This window comes from Tachypleus tridentatus, chromosome 10 (genome assembly GCF_004210375.1).
Source record: "Tachypleus tridentatus isolate NWPU-2018 chromosome 10, ASM421037v1, whole genome shotgun sequence".
NCBI classification, from domain to species: Eukaryota; Metazoa; Arthropoda; class Merostomata; order Xiphosura; family Limulidae; genus Tachypleus; species Tachypleus tridentatus.
Genome location: NC_134834.1, coordinates 78264588 through 78285914, shown reverse-complemented (window position 1 = coordinate 78285914; position 21327 = coordinate 78264588). Strand labels below are relative to the sequence as shown.

Here is a 21327-nt window from a genome sequence, read left to right as displayed (position 1 = left end):
TAAAACAAACATGTGCAGAATTAGAAATTCATGTGAAAAAGCAAACAGTAGGGCCAGACTATGAAATGAAATTTTGCTATCTGCTATAAAACAGACTACATGAAAAGAGTCAGGCTTCAATAATAATACTTATTGTGAACAATGAGATTATAAAGTCAAGTCAGAGTTACTGGTTGAGCACTTGCACAAGGTAGAGGATGGGTTGAAAATGGACTTTTTCTTATCAACATTAGAATAGACAAGCCTATTTAGTTATATATTATTAATTCTAAATTTACTAATACATTATATATTTAACCTTGCACACAAAAGAAATGTATGCAGAATTAGAATGTTGTATGTGAATTAACAAACAGTAGACCTAGTCTATAAAAGAGACTAGGTAGAAAGAATAAGGTTCATGTTATAATACTTATTATTCATGTTACAACATTAATGTATGAAACACACTACAAACAAAAATCCTCTTCCTGGTATTAAAACACCCAGAGAATTTTTGTTTGTAATGTATTACATAAATCAATGTATTAATGTGAATACAGTATAAAATTCATATAAATGTTAAATTTACATTAAAGCAAATTAAACATAAGATATGTACATATGTGCATTAGAAATTTTAACAGTTGAGGAAAGATGATGGAGAAAAGGGGAACAGAATTAGTTTTATCCTGTCTATCAGAATGGGTACTCATGTGTATAATTTAAATATTCTCGAGAAGGGCTTCTTTATCCTCTTCAGTGAAGGAGTAATAAAAAACATTCATAAAGAATCCCTGATATAAAACAGGTATATAATTTATTTTTGGAAATCAAACCTAATGTGTTTTTTCATAAATTCATAAAATATTTTTTTACCTAGCAAAATCTGAAATGGGGAAATAGAGTATGGTCGTTGTTTTTTTCCTAAACCAAGGTAATGCTGCTAGTATGTTACAAAGATTAAACAGTATGAAAGACACTGGCGAAAGAAAATCATAAGGAAAGGAATGTTATACCTTTATCTGTCAGCTATGTTCTACCAATTATATAATTCACATAACATATTCATTTATGTCTTTTCTGCTAAACAGTGAGCAACACCAGAGTTCTAATTAACTCAAACTCTCAGGCTCTAAATGCAGGAGAATTTGAAATGATGCATGACAATTTCACCAGGACTCCTGGAAGAAAACATTGAGGGTTCAGAACCCTTCACTGTAGGATCTTAATGAGAACCCTGAAGATCCAAAGCACTACAACTGGACTTATTGGTAGTGGAAATTATTCTCGTCTTGCATGAGCAATTTTAAACAGAAACTGATACCTTAAATATAATAAAACATATGTTTTCTTAATGTGTAGAACTGTAGACCCCACCACCTTTGGCTACAAATGCATTCCTTGAACCTCCTGATTCACAGAGAAAACCGGTAGGAGTGGCATAAATGCAATTCTAAGCATGAATCAAAGTACTGTAAATTATTATATTGTGAATATTTTAATATTATTTTAGTAAACACCTAATATTTTATTTAATATTACATGTTGAAGTAAAATTACATAAATCTCCCTACATATTATGGGTTTAAAGCCAAAAATATCATAAGCAGCAAAGACAGCAAACTGTTGAAACAGTGCATTATAATTACTGTAAGTTGTATAGTTTGCACATTATGTTGCTATGCTCTTTACTATGTACATACTAGATGATGAATCCATTAAAAAAAATCATGGTTTGAAGTTGACTATACCAAGAATATTTACATTATTTTTAATGCTAAAAAACATCCTAAAAGAAATTTTAAGTATTAGTTATTGCTGCGTAATACAACCTTTTGAACTGTTTGTAGTATTCAAAGTTTTCTATTCGTGTAACTTCTCACATGATATAATAAAACATGAATATTTTCATAAAACAGAAATGGATGTTTTTAAGACCTAACATTTTCATTATTTACAACAAAAAGAACTGAATAATGACACTTCCAGTTATTCCATTAAAGTTCTAACTGTTATGTGTAGCCTTGTTACAGATAATATGAAGTAAAACAAGTTTAACTTCAAAAGAAAGGCTTTTTTCAAATGAAATAAACATTTGTTGAGAGCTTTTATATATGTTAAGTATTTGTATACTTTTTAATGTTTCATTCTGTACCTCCTATTTTTCATACTTGTGTACATGTAACTAAATATCCAACTAATTTAAACATTAGGCCTAATACACAAACTAATGTTAGGCTTGCCCGAAACACTACTTCATTAAAATATTTGATAATTTTTACATTGTTTTTGCTTACAAATCAAGGTAAAAAATGTCCCAGAATTCTTCCTCAAACAACTTCATAAATATAAAAAACAAATGTTATTTAACTTTATCACAAAACAATAAGAAAAAGCCTAAAGTATTTTTTGTAATTAAGCCTAAAGGCTAAAGTGAAAATGAATTGTGGAATAATCTACCATAATTCTAAGTGCATAAAATTTCTCATGAAATCAATTCAGTTCTAAGCCTAAATCATTTTTGAATTAAATTATTTTGTTATGTCACTAGAGTTATGAAAAACAAATATTTTTTAACTAGCATGTTTGTTTATTTTATAATCCTGTGCAAAGTCACTTAAGTGCTATCTATGTAAATCAACATATATTACTCATTCAATGTAAACACTATTTTTCACCTAAAAAATATAAACTGTATAGTTTTGTAACTAAGTAACAATGTATATTGTTGTATCTTACCAAAAAAGTGTGATTAAAGGACAGAAACTGCCTTTTATATATTAGATTTTTAGTTCTAATCTATGTAGTTAGTTTGTTTTCAAAACAAGTTAACATTAACTGAAATATCTCACATGAACAGGTCTATACGAGGCATGCTTTTTATTCATTATATGGAAACCCAGAAACTAAATTTAGCTCACAATCTTTCTCTAACATTTAACATTCTTAAAAGTTGAATACAACTTTCAATTTGTGCTTGCACTGCACTCAAAACATACAAAACAAACTTACACAGGGTGGTACATTTTTTAAACATCTACCTGATATTAACTGCTATACTTAATAATTTCTACTTCCAATTATTATTCTACATTTCAACCCTTTTCATATTAATTTCTAACAGTCATTCTTTTGCTGGTTTCAATTCCAAGTTATCATACAACTTCAACATGGTTTTCATTCTGAATACCCAATAACTTATATGCTATATTTGTGTTAGTTCTATATACCCATCATATCATTTTTTATTTCACCTAATACAACCATGATTATGGCATTTTGAAAAAAACAATTTCAGAAAAAAATTAACCTTGAAAATTTCTTCTCGGATGGAATTCACTTGCATAAGTTAACATATATGGAATTTTAAGACACAAAATGTATACTTAACAAGGAAAAAACAATTTCTAACCTGTCTAGGGGTTCTCTTTTGAAGTGGTGGAGGAATAGGATCTCCCCGAGTTTGGGACCTAGTACGCCTTCTCTGAGACTCTGTTCCTTCATCAGAGTGTCCCAACTCTTTAAGTAAAGCTTCTCCTGAATAACAGTTCAAAATAAAAGTTTAAAAAAAAGAACTTAAATTATTTTAGAAGTAACTTATTCAAAATACATTATTTTGCCACCTGAGTTTTGAAACATTTATTAATATTCTCATTCTGTTTTAAAAGTAAAAATACTTAATGAAAAATAGAAAAAGCTTGCAACACATTTTATATATAGCCTACTTCCTTCATGCAAGAATTATAAATAAATTTATTTAGTATACTTAAAATTTGTCACTTGTGAAATGTTAAATATTTTATGAAACAGTTTGAAAAAAATATTTTTACAATCTTAAACTTGTATTTTATTTTATTAATATTAAATCATAAAGTTCCATTTCATACATCCAATCAGTTTATTTTTTTGATTTCATCAACATATTACTTACCATATCTTTTTTTGACAATTAAAGCATTAAACCTCCAGCTGTATATCATACATATATGGTATGGCTAATAAAGATTTACAAGTACAAAATGAATGACATTATTTTTTAATATGCTGTTGCTGTTACCTGTCAGGCATAGCAGGCTAACATTTCATCAACAATATTTTTATGCCAAATTAACCTGACAATTACAGTTGGTTTTCAATAAATAATCTTTAAAATGTACTTGATATAAAAGGACTTCTATGTTTCAAATAAACTGCTGTTGTAGATCATAATGCACTTTACTCGCTAAATATAAATATCTTTATGGGACATTTTATTCTACAAGAAAGTTCTTGTAACATGGAAGTAGATATAAAATCAATGTATAAACTGTTAAACACATTATTAGGAATCACAAAAGAATTTCATACCTCAAAGTAATTGGGAAGTATTTCAATATTTTGTACTAAAACTTTACCCCAAATCACTTCTATCTTGCCACTTTCAAAAGTGTAATGAATTTACACCAACTACTATTGGAACTTAGATCACATAGTGTTAAAGGTTAACATATCTTATTTCTTATGAATATTAGCTTTTAGAATTTACCCCTTTTCAAAATGGAGAACCAGTCAAATTTTTCTGGAATTTCTAAAGAACGTAGTAAATATTAATTGAATCAATAACTTCACAGTTGGAAAATTGAAAATGTAGAAATAAATATTAACTAAAAACTCTGAAATCTGACTGAGAGAATTAAATATAAATTTTAAGTATAGTTACAGTTCAAACACTTATAAACAAAATGAAAAATTCAATAATTTGAATTCTTGTGAAATAAACTAGCTACGATGAAATAAAATCAGAATTTTTAAATTAAATTTCAAAATTGACTTGCAAGTATGTACTTGAAATTACCAGAACATTCACTACTATGAAAAGGGTTAAGTTAACATTAGTTTGAAGAAACTGAACCAGATCAGCATTTTAAGTATTTGTAAAGCATATATCACTTACAAATTATTTACAAAACAACATAGTAGCATAGAGTTACAAGCTCATTTTGACCTTATTTTTTTCACTTAGCTGTAAATAACATGCTGCATTTCAGTGTAGTACACTAAACACATATAAATTAAAAGTTCTAGTATAGCTCAATCACAGAAGACATTTGCTTTAGTTAGATATGTTTGTGTTTTATTTCAATCTTCAGTTCTCTTTTATTACTATTTGTTTCACTATTTAGTCACCAATGATTGCAGATTTTAATGCAAGCAACTTCACTGTTTCTAACATTTGAATGCTATTTTGAACACTACCGGATGCTTAAAACACTAATATTGGTAGATGACCTTAAAAAAGGTTGATCATAACATCTCATCTCTAAAACAATATAATCCTGTATTATTTTTGAGAGTTTAGAAATACAAGTTGTTTAATTTGTGTGTAATTCAGTACAAGATAAAATCAGTTTATATGGACTGAAAAACCAAGAAATAACTGAACAATTTAATTAAAAAGAATTATACATAAATTAAAGATATCTGCATTTTCAAGCCTCAAGTAGAACTAAAATGTTTTTAAAAATTAAATTATGATGCTCTCTTGCTTTATTGTGATCTACCAATAACAGTATGCTCAATGTGTGGAAGCTGTTACACCAGATTGATGGTTTGATGTCTGTAGGCATGCTAAGAGCATTTGAATGTTAGAAACAAACGTGTTTCTGGTATTATACAACATGCAAATATAATCTGTGTTCAAGCAGCAACTAATGAACTGTTTATAATCATTGAGAGAGCCAGTAATGAAAAAGATCTGAGGATTAAATACTTATTTTAAATAGAAACAAGTCTGAACTAAATAATATGACTAGGGTAACTACACTACTTCTGGAACTCTAGCATACCTTCTTTAGCAGTCTTGGCCATAGTACTAAGTCTCTTCATGGCCACTTTGCTACTGTCTCTCACAGCTCTAGTTCCTGCTTTTGTTTCTTCAAGATTTTCTTGTCCAAGGTAATCTTTGGCCATCTAAAATTGTTTTAGATGCACCATGTTATAAAAATTCAAGCATTTATACAACTAAAACTCATATCAATACACATGACAAATATGTAAATATGGAACTATTGAAAATTCATCACATCAAAATAAATTTCATTTCAAAATGTATTCACTACCAGTTTTTATTTTTTAATTATTTATCTTTACTTTTCTAAAATAGTATTTGTTAAAATAATTTGTATTTTTAACAATTATTTAAAAACCACAGTAAACAAGTATTTTTATGGATTATAAATTGGCAAATGCATTACACTACATAACCAATAACTAGATGGTTAGCCTCAAAGTTAATAAAATGGACAAACCATACTGAAGGAAGTAACACTTTCCTTAGCTGAAAATATATTTTTGATAGATACCTCTATGTACAGATAAAGTATCTTCCCCATACATCTGCCTTAGAGAAATGCATGCCACTAGCCTTTACGCAACTTCTACCTAATCTTTTACAATTTCTCGTGAACTTGCATGCTACATACTGACATTATTATGCAGCAAAAGCCTTCCACCAACAGAAGGATGGCACGCTTCCTTGTGCACTAACTCCCTCTACACATTTGCACATGTGAATACTATTCTTTGACAAGCAAAAAATGAGCACCAGAAGTGGGGTAGGAACGTGCAAGAGATGAATATCCATCAGAATTTCTTCAAGTAAGGAAAAATGTTAGCTTTTGAGACAATACCACAACTTTGCAAACAGTTAAACCAGAATCCCTCATTGTAGTGGTGGAGGGAGAGGTAACTGAGCCTTATGCATTCATTGCAAGAATGAATAGAATTAAAAGCATGACTGTCCAATCTGACAAGAGGTTGGAAAGCCAAAATGTGCAGTGTGGTTGGGGCACATTTAGAACATACCTTGTGCTCCCCTCAACTCTACCATCACACAAGTGGACCAACATCAGATACTGTATGAAAGCACAGCATTCATGCCATAGTGTGTGGAGTGGTATGTGTGCACACATTGACTCAACTAAACAGGAGCAAAAGCTGCAAAAGGAGGGCATGGTTTGTTAGTTTGTGCTTCCTTTGACTCTACTGTACAATTGCAGGCTGCATGAGGAAAGCACAGAGACCTGAAGAAAATGTGGATGCAGATCTACATTTGTCCTTCAGCCAGAAAGTTCTTTTGAAAATCCAGCAAAGAGAAGTCAGGGAAATGGACATAACACTCTCTAGCACTGGATTTTTTGCCTGATAGTCCATGGAATATATACAGTCTGGATTATACAATAGTCAGATATATAAACATACTACAAAGACGCTTCAGGTGGTCTGGCAGAATGCCACCCACGTCTTACAGAGATGCTGACATACAGGCAGTGGACAAAAAAGTGCCAATTTGTACAAATTTATAGAATTAGTATTAGTTATTTAGTCCATAACTGTTTTAAATTCAAAGACGAAGCACTGTCATTGCACAACACCTTATGAATTTTGTTTTCCTTCTTTCAATTCAACTAATCAGTGCAAATATTTAGAGTTATATGGGACCAAAGGCATTTATAGTTCAGGCAATACTATCAAGTGGTTGTTCATATCATGTTACCATTAGTATGCACTCACGACTATGAAAGTATATGAACATCCACTGGTGCCTTGTTCATTCACACTGGTCTGGAAAAAAGCAAAAAAATCACAAACAACAGAAACAGAAGATAACTGAAGACACGAGTATATCATACTAGTTATCCCACTGTTTAATCTAAATAATATCTTTAAATATATTTAAAGTTCCTTGTTTGTTGTTGTTTGATCACATTATCATGAAAAATTATAAAAGTCGTCACAATCGTACAAGCCAAGTGTCAGTCAGTCAAACTTGATTTCTCCAAATTCTGTGAGTTTCACATTAAATTTCACTTTTTTCCTTTAATACTTCCTCCAGATCACACATTTCTGTTTTACATGAATTTAATTCCTAACATACATTTAGGTAGCTTCTAAGTATCAGCACTTTTCTGCTACAGACATGGAAGTGCATTTGCACCCTTATGAAAGCATGAAAAAAAAATAAATTATTAATACAAGTCCATGCTTAGAAATTATTAAAACAAAAGTCTTTGTTAAAATAGACTAAAAATGCCAATTATCTCTAGGAAAGAGAATGTTGCATAACTAGGCAATACTCCAACACAACCCAAACGTGCATTTCTGATTAAAAGGTGTTCACCATGCAGCATAGAACAGTGAACTAATGAACTCTTAATATGTATTTAGTGTGTTTTTTACACTGTATTTTAATAGCTAATCAAATAAGGTTAACAAAGCTATAAATATTTTGTATTCCTGTCTTTACAGCTGAAAATGAAAGAGAGAAGTCAAGGACTGAACCAGCTGACTTACAATTTCAATGCATGCAACATGTGAACTTTAGAAAACAAAATTAATTTCTTAGTGACAATTTCTCCAAAACATGTAAATTATTGTCTAGTATTGTGACAACAAAATTATTTTGAGAAAATCTGGAGAAAAGAAAAATAAAGATAACCAAGGATCATAGATAATCAAGGCAATAGTGTAGTCCCCATCTCCTGGTACAAACAGTAGTGAAGTTAGGTTAGGGACATCTGGCTCTTAGACCTGCAAATATTTGTCAAGGCCCAGTCTGGTGTGAGGTATTAAATACTTCGACCTCACACAAGAAAGCATTATTAAAATCAATTAAGATGTTACAATATAAAAGTGTTTAAACTTACTAAATCAATCAAACTACTTAAGTTTATTAAGTAATATCAAACTGTATGCAAATCAGGTACACTTTTGGAAGCTAATACTGATTGAAATGTTTCACTGGCAGTAATTTATGGCAGATTAAATCTTATTTAACATTTCTGATCTAAACTATTATTTTGTGCAAAGCTATACAATGGCCTATCCATGCTGTGCTTGCTACAAGGATCAAATACTATAAATATATTTTTTTTACATGAAAGAGAAAGGTCAAAAACAAATTAAGCACATAAGTCTAAAAGATTTTGGAATTTTAAAATTACAACATGAAGTTAAAATGTTTAAAAAATGTAAAGAGAAAAAAAATTAAAATAATTAAGCAAAATGATAAAGAATAAACAGTTGTTATGAGTAGTCAACTTTTAAACAATATACAAACCTTATGCAATAATGAATCTGGTACACACAATTGTCAGAAGAGCAGATAGTAACACTTGCTGTGAGACTGATCATATCACATCTGTCAAGGACACTATACTGTTAATGGCCATTCTGCCTGTTCATATGAATGTTTAGATAATTATATGTTTTGTAGAAATGGACAATTAGTGGAGGTTGATTGGTGTTCATCATTCATTGGTACAAAGCAACCAGGCTATCTGAGCCAAACAACCAGCAAAAAAAAAGTAAAAGTAAAATTATTAAAATAGGTAAAAAAGAATAATGTTAAAACAAAAAGTCCATTTCCTTTAAAAATTTAAAAACACAACTGAGGTGGACAGTATCACTATTACTAATAACACTGTCCAACATCAAGGGTAACTGGTTGGTTGGTTTGACGTTTTATGACCCAAAGCAACTAGGCTATCTGTGTCAAACATCTGGCAAAAAGTTAAAATTATACTAAAATCATTAAAATTTGTAAAAGGAAATTATGGTAAAACAAAATAAAGTTTAATTTTTGAACTAAAATCATAAAGAGCATTAAATCCAATTTTTACATCTAGTCTACAGCTATAAGAGAAAAACTACAGTAATACAAGTTGCAAAGGGCTTTCTGTAGCATAATTGAAATTATCATAACTTGCCAGAATGACTAACAGGTAAGCATTAGTCACCTGAAGTTGGCCTTTCCAATCTTGGTTGAGTTATTTGATGTTACAGCCATTTTCTATTTTCAAATCAAACTAGATATACTTTGATTCTTAAAAAGGAATCACATTAAAAAAGATCTAATGTATAAATTAAAAAAGTTAAATAGCATTAAAAAGAGTAATGGCCTTTGAAAAAGCTAAAAACATTTCTCAGGTGGACAGTGTCACCATCACCAATAACACTGTCTAATGTTACAGATAAACCTTGGGTGTGTTTTCTTATTGCAAAGCCACACTGAGCTATCTGCTGAGGCCATCGAGGGGAATTGAACCTCTGATTTTAGCATTGTAAATCTGTAGACTTACTGCTATACCAATGGGGGACAATAAACTGTGGGATAAAACATGTTTAAAATGGTGCTGTTGTTGATAGTCGTAATGATGGCAAGACAGTAAAATATGGCTTATTGTGGCCTGAGTGTTACACAGACAACACATTGGTGAATCAGTCCTAGATAAAAGAAAATGATGAGTTAAAAAAGTGTGACCAATGCATAGTTTAGTTAGGACAACTTTCTCTTTCCGATCCTTAGAGAAGCAAGATGGTCAAAGTCCAATAGAGAGTTTTATTTGGAAAAGCTTGTTTTCATGTTGCTCACTCCAAGTTGACTGCCAACCGGCACGGAGCCAAGCCTTGAATATAGGACCATACTCCATGTATGGAAAGAGCACAGCAGACAGATTTATTTGCGGTGTTGGTGAGCCCATTCCAATGAATAACAATGTGGCCTAGTATCCATAAAACCTGGATAGAAGCAGATGTTAAAGAGAAATATGCCAGTCAGTTTTGAATACTGGAGAGACCAGGGTGAGAATTAACGTGAAGCGATTCCAGGGTCAGTAGAGAACTAAGTGAGTCAGTATACATAGTTCAATTTGAGTACCACTTAGCTTCTATGTGATCCAAGGCAAGAGAAATGGTGTACAGTTCAGCAGTGAACACAGAAACAGGAGAAGGTATTCTGCACGCAAACACTGAACCACAACAAACCATGCCAGAGCCCACACAGTCACCTGATTTCAAGTCATCCATATAAAAAGGAATGGAGGGATGGTTCAAAAGATGTTCAGCAAAGAACAGACAGTATTTCCAATCAGGAGTATCTGTTTTTCTCAGATTACTCAAAAAAAGGTCACAACTGGGGGCTATAATAAGCCATGATGGGATGGGCTGACCATTGAATACAGCAATGGTATCCAAGGGGAGACCCAATTCATCCAACTGTGCCTGGATACAAAGGCCATAAAAAGTAATGGCAGATCATCTGCTCTGAAAAAGCATGGCCTACTGAGAGAGGAAACACAACCCCAGGTGTGATGCTTTGGTAAGAACGAAGTTTTGAAGCATAGAGTAAAGAAGTTACAAACGGCAGATGTGCAGAAAAGGTTCACGAGACTCTGTGTATAAGCTCTGAACTGGGAAAGTGTGGAAAGCCCTGGTGCAGAGTTGAAGTCCCTGAATAATGGAGTCCAGATCTTCAAGGCTGAAGTCCTGGCAGAGCCACAGACCAGTGATCCATAGTCTACTTTCGATCAAATAAGAACACGATATATCTTTAGCATAGAACATCAATCCCCTCCTCAAGTGGTGGAAGAGAAGACATGGAGGATGTTCAGTGCTCTTGAACATTTGACCCATAGCTGCTTGATATGAGGTATAAAGGATAGCTTATGGTCAAAGATAAGCCTCAAGAACTTTGTCTCAGGGGCCAAATGCAGCACAACTTCACTGATACGGAGTTCAGGATCAGGGTGGATACCCCATTGATAGCAAAAGTGCATGCAAACGGTTTTTAACAGAGAGAAGTTAAAACTGCTTGCTGTAGTCCACTTCAGTAAACAATTGAGGGCAGCCTGTAGTGTTAAAAGAAATGCAGCAAAATTGTAATAACTCGCCAGGACAACTGACGGGTAGTTCAAACAGCACCGTTAGTCACCAGAAGTTGGCCTTTCCAGTCCTGGTGCCGAGTTATTTAATGTTTTGCGCAATTTTCCAATTTCAAATTGAACTAGAAAGATTGAGACTTTAAAGGGAACCACAAGTAAATAGGTGTAATGAACAAATATCAAACACTTAAATGAGATCAAAAAGATTAATGACCATTAAAAACTAAAAGCTTTATCAAGATGGGCAGTGTCACTGTCACCAATAACACTGTCCCAATGTTACGGACAAACCTTGGGACAGAACATGTTTAAAATAGTGCCGTCGTTGAGAGTCGTAATGATGGCAAGAAAGTAAAATGTGGCTCACAGTGATTTCAGCGTGACACAAACTACACACTGGTGTAACAGTTCCAGATAAAAGAAAACGATGAGTTAAAAAACTGTGACCAATGCATAGTCGAGTTAGAACAACTTCCTCCTTCCAAACCTTATGGAAGCTAGACAGCCAAAGCCCAATACAAGGTTTTATTTGGAAAAGCTTGTTGTCGTGTTGCTCACTCCAAGTGGACTGCCAGCTGGCACAGAGCCGAGCTTTGAATACAGGACCATAATCCATGTATGGAATAGGCACAGTGGTGATAGTGCCAGAGCAGATAGATTTAGCTGCTGTGTCTGTAAGCTCGTTCCCGTGAATATCAACGTGGTCTGGTATCCAGAAAAACTAGATCGAAGTAGATGTTAATGGGAAATGGGCCAGTCAGTTTTGAATATCAGCAAGAACAGGGTGTGAGCCAATGTGAAGCGATTCCAGGGCCAGTAGAGAACTAAGCAAGTCAGTATAAATAGTGCAGTTTGAGTACTGCTTAGCTTCAATATGATTTAAGGCAAGAGATATGGCGTACAGTTCAGCAGTGAACACAGAAGCTGTAGAAGGGATTCTGCGCGCATCCACAGAACTGCAACAAACCATGGCAGAGCCCACAGAGTTATCTGATTTGGAACCATCAGTATAAATTGGAATGGAAAGATGTTCAGTAAATAAAAGAAGGTACTTCCAATTAGGAGTATCTGACTTTCTCAGATGACTAAAAGAAAGGTCACATTTGGGGACTGTGATAAGCCATGGTGGGATGGGCTGACCAGTGGATTCTGCAATGTTATCCGAGGACAGACCCAATTCATATAATTGCACCTGGATGCAAAGGCCAAAAGGAGCAATGGCAGATTATCTGTTCTGAAAAAGTATGGCCCACTGAGGAAGGAAAACACATTTCCATGTGGGATGCTTTGGTAAGGAAGAAGTTTCGAAGAATATAGTAAAGACAGTTGCAAACAACGAAGGTGCAGAGAAGGTTCATGAGATTCTACATATAAGCTTTGAACTGGGGAGGTGCGGAAAGCCCCAGTGCAGAGTCAAAGTCCTTGATGATGAATGGGATCCAGCATCTTTAAGGCTGAAGGTCTGGCAGAGCCATAGACCACTGATCCATAGTTGAGTTTTGATTGAATAAGAGCACGATATATCATTAACATAGAACATCGATCCACTCCCCAACTGGTGGTAGAGAGGACACGGAGGATGTTCAGTGCTCTTGTGCATTTGACCCATAGCTGCTTTAAGTGTGGTGTAAAGGTCAGCTTACGGTCAAAGATAAGCCCCAAGAACTTTGTCTCAGGGACCATAAATAACATAATGGAGTTCAGGATCAGGGTGAACACTGTTGAGGGCAAAAGTGCATCAAAACGGTTTTAGAGAGAAGTTAAAACCATTTGCTGTGGTCCACTTCAGTAAATGATTGAGGGCAGTCTGTCGCTGTCGCTCATTATACTTCATGTTCGACGACTGACACAAGATGTGAAAGTTGTCGACATAGAGTCTGTTTGCAACAATGAGAAGGAGTTTATCAGTGATGGCATTTATCTTAATACTGAAAAGTGTGACACTCAAAACACATCCCTGAGGGACCCCCAAGTTTCTGTAGAAAAGAATGGGAAAGTATCAAACTCACACGAACTTGGAATCTCCTGTCCATTAAAATATTTTTAATAAACATGGGTAAATGGCCACATAACCCATATACATGGAAGTCTCATAAAATGCCATACCTCCATGTTGTGTCATAAGCCTTTTCAATGTCAAAGAATATTGATACAAGATATTGTCATCTGAGAAAGGCTTCTCTGATTGATGTTTCAAGTCAAATTAGGTGTCCGTGGTGGAGTGCTGTCATCGGAACCCACACTGGGTGGGCGAGAGGAGGTTGTTTGATTCAAGGAACCAAACAAGACGAGCATTAACCATCCTCTCTAAGGTCTTACAGAAACAGCTCATTAAAGCAATTGGATGGTAGTTTCAAGGAATCTTGGGATTTTTCACAGGCTTAGAGAAAGGTAAGATAATAGCCTGGTACCAGACATTAAGAAAAATATTCTCCTGCCAGATCCAGTTAAAAACAATTAGAAGAATATCAAGAGAAGCAGAAGAGAGATAGTGCAGCATGTCATAGTGTACATCATCAGGTCCAACAGATGTACTGCCAGACTGATGAAGGGCATTTTCAGTTCCACCAAGGTAAAGGGATGATTATAGTCAAAGAGACAGTCAGTTTTAAAGGAAAGAGGTGAATGCTCTGCCCGAGTCTTGATGGCCAAGAAGGTGGAAAAACAAGCAGAAGTGCTAGATACCCAGCAAAAACTTTCACCTTGAGTATCGGCGATGATCCGGATATCAGCTACCTCTTGGCCAGGGAGAGTAAGATGTGAGTGGGCTTGCTGGAAAGTGATGCGGTTTGAAAATATGAGATACCTAAAAAAGGTATCACAGGGCCATTTTTGAGCCTTCTGTGTCATGTGGCAGGCAAGTTTCCACCATGGGCAAAATACCATGGAAAACGTATCAAAATTTTTTGGGAATACACTGAGCAGCTGCTTCGACAATACAGTCAGTTATTGCTGCCACACAGTCGTGTAACAATAGCTTACAGATGCTAGCAGGATCAAGTTCCAAGAGAGCAGTGAAAGACAACCAAATAGCCTAGTCTTGCTTCCACCTAGAGAGGCATATCAGGTAGCATCGACCATGGCCAGTTTCCCTCAAAATGATATGAAAATTGGGTAAATTGTCAACCCCCATGAGAAATGAGAGAATAGTGAAGGAAAGCAGGCAGAGAGATCAAGAGTAATAAAAAATTGACTAAGTGCATGAAAGTAAGTATAAAAACCAGTACTGAAAAGAGAAAGGTTATGATCTGAGAGCATAAGCTCTACAGAATAACCCCTCCCATCAACACCAGCACCACTCCAGGAGATTATGCTCATTGAAGTCCCCCAGGATTAAAAAGGGAGATGCCAACTGTTCAGAGAGAGCATCAAGGTATCTCCAGGAGGCAGGTTGAGAAAACAAACAGTGATGATACGATTCAAAGAAACACATATGGCTATAGCCTCCAAGGGTGAAAAGCAGCAAAGTGCCACCCCTCTACGCACTCTTCTATCACACAATTTGTCACTTTTGTATGAAGAAAACTGCTGAAAGGTGACTGTATTAGCAGGTTTCAGAAATGTTTCCTGTAAAAAAAAGATACCCAGGATTGTAAGAATCAACCAGTGCTTTGATGTCATCCAAATTAGAATGCAAACCTCGACAGTTCAACCATATTAAAGTGACCATTTTTACTTATGTGAAGGAGAACTGGGTGGAGAGCCCTTCTGTTTCTGACCACATTATTTCTTTTTATTAGAAGGTCTACTGATCTCCATGGATCTTGCTCTAGGTCAAACGGGCAGTTCTCTGTAAGAAGACGAAGATTCCAGTGAGTGAGGGCATGAACAAATAATCATTGTACATCTTGAGTAACTTCTGAGCCTTGGGGTAAGATATATTGTAAACCATTTTTAAACGTTTGTTTGTTTAGAATTAAGCACAAAGCTACACAATGAGCTACCTGTGATCTGCCCACCACGAGTATCGAAACCCAATTTTTAGTGTGTAAGTTCACAGACATACCACTGTGCCATTGGAGGGCATTTTCAAATGCTGTACACCTTTTTCCTGCACCCATCTAGGGCAAGAACAAGAGCAAGAGGGGTGACAGCCACTACAATTAACACAATGAGAGTCCATTTTGCATTTGCAGACATCATGGTCCTCGCCACTGCTACAAGCACACATCGAGGAACCATGAAAGGATGTCTTTGAATGACCAAACAGTTGACATTGGAAACATCTGCGAGGGTTCAGAACATATGGCCATACCTTGCAATTTAGATAGCCAGCTTTGATGGTGGCAGGTGGATGTGGTGATGTAAATGTCAAAATTGGGATACTTGTCAGCATCATAATTCCATCTTTGCAAGTGAAAATATGTGTCACTTCAGAAACACCTTGGGTGAAGAAACCTGAAATGATCTCTGAATCAGAGATGTTCTTTAAATCTCTCTCAATAGTAACTCCTCAGGACTAATTCAAATTACCATGGGGAATAACCTTGATAGGTATATCTCCAAAAGCCTTTGAATGCAAGAGGAGTTTACTCTGTTTTGAAGTAGATGTGACCACCAAGATGTTCTCAGTTTTTTTGAATAACTAAAGACAGCCAGCAAGCTCTTAAAAGGGAGAATTTTCCCTCAAGATTTGTCTGATAAAGAATTTAATATCAGAAAATGAGGTATAAGTATTGAAGTTAAAGATTGCTGTTCAGAATCTTCAAGACCTGGTCATTCACTTTTGGTATGTTTGTTTTATTATTTTATTTTTATTTTGAGCTAGGGGATCCATAATAAAGAAAATATTTCGGTGCCCACTGGCCCCACCCACCATAGAGCCATACAAGGGGACACATTACAATGTCAAACAAGGACATTGCAGCAATGACAGGGTTTCATGAGCACTATACCTGAAAACCATCATCAGGCAATGTTCACAAAACCCACTGAGAATGTCCAACACTGGTACTTAGTTGATCCCAGCACAAATGGACAGCTGACAGACCCTGGGGGGGACTAATCCCAAGGCCAATTGTCTACAAGAATTCCAGACTAAAACGGTGTGTCACGGCTGGATCATTCAGTCACCAGAATCCTCTCCTTCCTCCTTCATTAATCACTGTACACAGTAAACAAGTGAGTGAATGTTTAAATCCTAAAGGTGGTAAACTGAAAAAACAGAACCTTCTCTGAGAGGTCACATAACCACATCCAGAAATCCACACAAACGGGTAGTTAGTAGAGCTTGCTAATCATTTATGTGATGAAACTTTAATAGTTGGAATAACTGAAAACAGTAATAAGAAGGAGAAATACAAATATCAATTAGTTTATTAGTTTTGAGAGTTAAGACTAATCAAACCTTAAATTAATCACACTTATCAGAGAGAGATCATAATGGAAATATTTTGGTTGGAATATTTAGAATTATCAAAAACAGTAATAATTAATTAGTTGACTGTGATCCTAATATAATCAATGCTCACAGGTAATTAATTATATCAGTTAATCATCTAGCTCTAATTAATTGTGACAACTGCACCTAAATTTATATAAGAGAAACTAGACACAAGCTTGCTGAATTCATACAAGAACACTCACACAGCATCTCAATGAAGAATCACATTAGGCGTGAAGCTTGGCATTTTAACAAAAGGGAAAATTTTAAGAGTAAATGCCCTCTGACACCCCCACTCCCTCAAGCACTGGTTAAAAAGTTAGAATTTAAAAATATGTAAATCATTTTTAATTATTTTATAGAAGTACTTTTGGTATTAATACACAGCTTTTTAACATCCTTATATATGAAACTTACTAAATGATATTTCAAAAATAACTATACATACCTTAGTAGTTTCAACCACTGTGTTGTCTTTAGTCAGTTTGACTTTCTTTATGGTTGGTTCATCCACAGCATTAGTACTAATCATGTTTTCTCCTCCATGATCACCTTTCTTGTTTGAATCTTTTATGGCATTTTCACTATCCTGAAATGAAAAAATAAACAATGTTGACATACAATTTGAAACTGTAAAACAAGAAATATTCACGAGTAGTTTCATGTGAAAAGATGTTTTTAATTTATGTATTTTATCACTGTTACAATTTATCACCAACAAAATTCTACCCACTACAATAAATATTATTAGGTAGATTTAAAGCAATGAAATATAAAACTGATAAAATATTAAAAAGAACTATTAAATGTTATTAAAATAAAACTTTAAAATAGGTACTAAAAAGTAAATAAATAAAAAACTAAGCAATTCCTAATATGTTATTTATACCACGATTAATCAAACAAAGTAGAATCAAGGTTACATTTGCAGTTTCTCAAATTTAACACACAATTGCACTGGTAGTAATAAATAGTGTATGTTAAAATGCATACAACCAAAGTAATATATACTCTTCAAAAAAAGAAATGCAAAAGGGATATTTGTTTTATTTTGAAGAGATATATATGTAATAACATTACAAGCTCAGAGTATGTGATGTTACATGTGTTAAGGCACTGATTGTCAGACCAAAATGACAATAAAAGTTGTGCACTTTGAAAACGGAGGAAAACATCGGATTTTTCGCCAAAACGCATTCGTGTCCAATAAATTTGTTTGAGAGATCTGCATGTTCTGCAAGTACAACATGTGCAAAATCCCTATAAAATGACAGGTTCTCGGTTTCCATAGCTCAGTGTTAAGCCACCGACATACAATACAGTTACGCCAAGACTGACTGAAGCACAACGCAACAATGCCATTGGTCGCTTGGAAGCAGGAGAATCTCGATCAAATGTTGCCAGAGCTGTGAATGTCCACCCAAGCACCATCACAAGGCTATGGAATCGTCACCAACAACCTGGATGAACTCGTGACCATCCACGATTTGGCAGACCTCGTGTGACCACGCCCGCACAAGATCGCTACATCTGGTTACGTCACCTTCGGGATAGCACCACCACTGCGACGTCTACTGCCTCATCCATACCAGGGCTGCGTAGGATTTCTGATCAGACCGTACGCAACCGTCTACGAGATGCAGGAATCCGACCTCAACGTCCAGTCAGAGGAGTCATTTTTACCCAGCAACATCATCAAGCACGGCTGCAGTGGACTCAAGAACATCGGGTATGGCCTCATCGACGATGGAGGCATGTTTGGTTCAGCGATGAATCATGTTTTATGCTTCGTAGGCAGGATGGAAGGACCCGTGTTTACCGTCGCCGAGGTGAACGTTTTGCAGCAAACTGTGTGCAGGAAGTTGACAGATTTGGTGGTGGCAGCATCATGATGTGGGCTGCCATCGCCTACAATGCCAGAACAGACCTTTTGCATATTCGAGGGAATCTTACGACTCAACGATACGTCGACGAGATTCTTAGGCCCCATGTGCAACCCATCATGGTGAACGTCAACGACGTTTTTCAACATGACAACGCCTGTCCTCACACAGCCTGACTCACCACTGTCTTCTTGAGACACCACAACATCAACGGTCTTCCCTGGCCCTCCAGATCACCAGATTTAACCCCCATCAAACATCTTTGTGATGAGTTGGACCAACATCTGTGACAGCGACAACCTCAACTGCAGACTATACCTCAGCTTGCAGCAGCTTTGCAGGCTGAGTGGACAGCCATTTCACAGGATGTGATTCGTCATCTCATCGCTTCCATGGGCAGGAGATGCCAAGCAGTTATTGATGCTCACGGGGGGCATACTTGTTATTGACGTTGAGTGATGTTAAACTTCAACTAGTGAGCGTGGACTTCGCCTTTGCAGACTTTGGATGTTCAGCAGTGAATGTGCAACGTTTCACACATGTCATACAGAACTACCCGGAATAAACTTGTTAACAATTTGTCTCAAATTTTGCCTTTAGCGTTTCTTTTTTTGAAGAGTATATTACAAGTACTCACAAAAGTTACCAAACATTAAGTAAACTAAAAACTGTAATAAGTGTTTAGAAGATAAAACATGAAGTCATATGGCTTCAAAGCTTGAATGTGTGTGTATACTTACCTGTGCTCATAAAATTCTGCAAACAATAATCACTTATTATTCTTACAAAAGACAGATTTAAAATTTTGTTATATATATACACACAGAAATACACACAGGTAATAAAAAAAATTTATTATAAACTATACTTTAGAGTGCTTGTTTATTAATATACACTGATAATAAAGTTGTTTAATTACATTTTGAATGAACCTCTATATAAAAAGTTGTGACATGGGTACGTTGATCCAGAGTGATTTAAAGGAAAATAAGTTATAAAAGACAGTCATTTATTGCCATCCTTTAGACTTAACAATATAAAATATTAATACATGAAACAGGTTTACACCACATTAACCCTTTCATGATTAGCATTTTGTAGCCCCAAGACACCATGATTATTGGAAGAACTATAAAAAATGTAGTTAACTGAATTATTGTATATTTCACTACAAAAAAAATGTTGCAAACTCTATATAATTGAAGTCAGTGTAGAAAACACTTATCACCATCTGGACTGAGCAAATGGTGAAATAGATAACTAATTAGTCATTGATTACATTCAATTAATCATTTTTTCTCACAGAAAATTTGGATAGTTAGAATAACTTAAAAATGTAATAAACTGAAACACTAAATAAGATTACTTTCATAAGTCATGACACTAATTAAGTTGAACAAACTTGTGTTAATCACAAATAATTAATAGAAGTCATAACGAGAATATTATTCTGATTACATGGATAATTGGAATAACAAAAACAAGGTTAACACTATTTTTAATTAATTGATAATTTTTATATCATTAATTGATTCAATCATATCTCTGATTAATGAATTATTTTTTGTGACACTATTTGATTCTCACAGATAGCCAATCATATTGAATGATTACCTAACTCTGAAGTGCAACCACATGATCTCTGGGAATAGAAAGTATCTGTATCAAGTAAAGTAATCCTTTAATAAAGAGGTTCAAATTAGTTTAATAGCAATCTTTCAGTTCTATCCTTAAGGAACCATCAACCTGAGTACTAAGAAAATGACAAAAGCCTTAATATTATAAGAAAACTACTGTAAAATTAAAACAATTATTCATTTTGACCCACTTAAATAATGAACAAATATTTACAATTTTTTTAAAATAGGAATAATATACTCTTCAAAAAAAGAAACGCAAAAGGCAAAATTTGAGACAAATTGTTAACAAGTCTATTCCGGGTAGTTCTGTATGACATGTGTGAAACTTTGCACATTCACTGCTGAACATCCAAAGTCTGCAAAGGCGAAGTCCACGCTCACTAGTTGAAGTTTAACATCACTCAACGTCAATAACAAGTATGCCCCCCGTGAGCATCAATAACTGCTTGGCATCTCCTGCCCATGGAAGCGATGAGATGACGAATCACATCCTGTGAAATGGCTGTCCACTCAGCCTGCAAAGCTGCTGCAAGCTGAGGTAGAGTCTGCAGTTAAGGTTGATGCCGTTACAGATGTCGGACCAACTCGTCCCAAAGATGTTCGATGGGGTTTAAATCTGGTGATCTGGAGGGCCAGGGAAGAACGTTGATGTTGTGGTGTCTCAAGAAGACAGTGGTGAGTCGGGCTGTGTGAGGATGGGAGTTGTGATGTTGAAAAACGTCGTTGACGTTCACCATGAT

The 21327-nt window shown here is 34.8% G+C and overlaps 1 protein-coding gene across 1 annotated transcript in view; it reads right to left on the bottom strand.

Annotated features, from left to right (window-relative positions):
- Nucleotides 1-21327, bottom strand: part of LOC143229652 (uncharacterized) — a 39688-nt gene that overhangs the window by 8055 nt on the left and 10306 nt on the right. Inside the window, exons 2-4 of the mRNA XM_076462263.1 lie at nt 17513-17653; nt 5808-5931; nt 3395-3519 (exon numbers count right to left, since the gene is read on the bottom strand). Coding sequence (XP_076318378.1) covers nt 3395-3519; nt 5808-5931; nt 17513-17653 — 390 coding nt within the window. The remainder of the gene's footprint in view (nt 1-3394; nt 3520-5807; nt 5932-17512; nt 17654-21327) is intronic.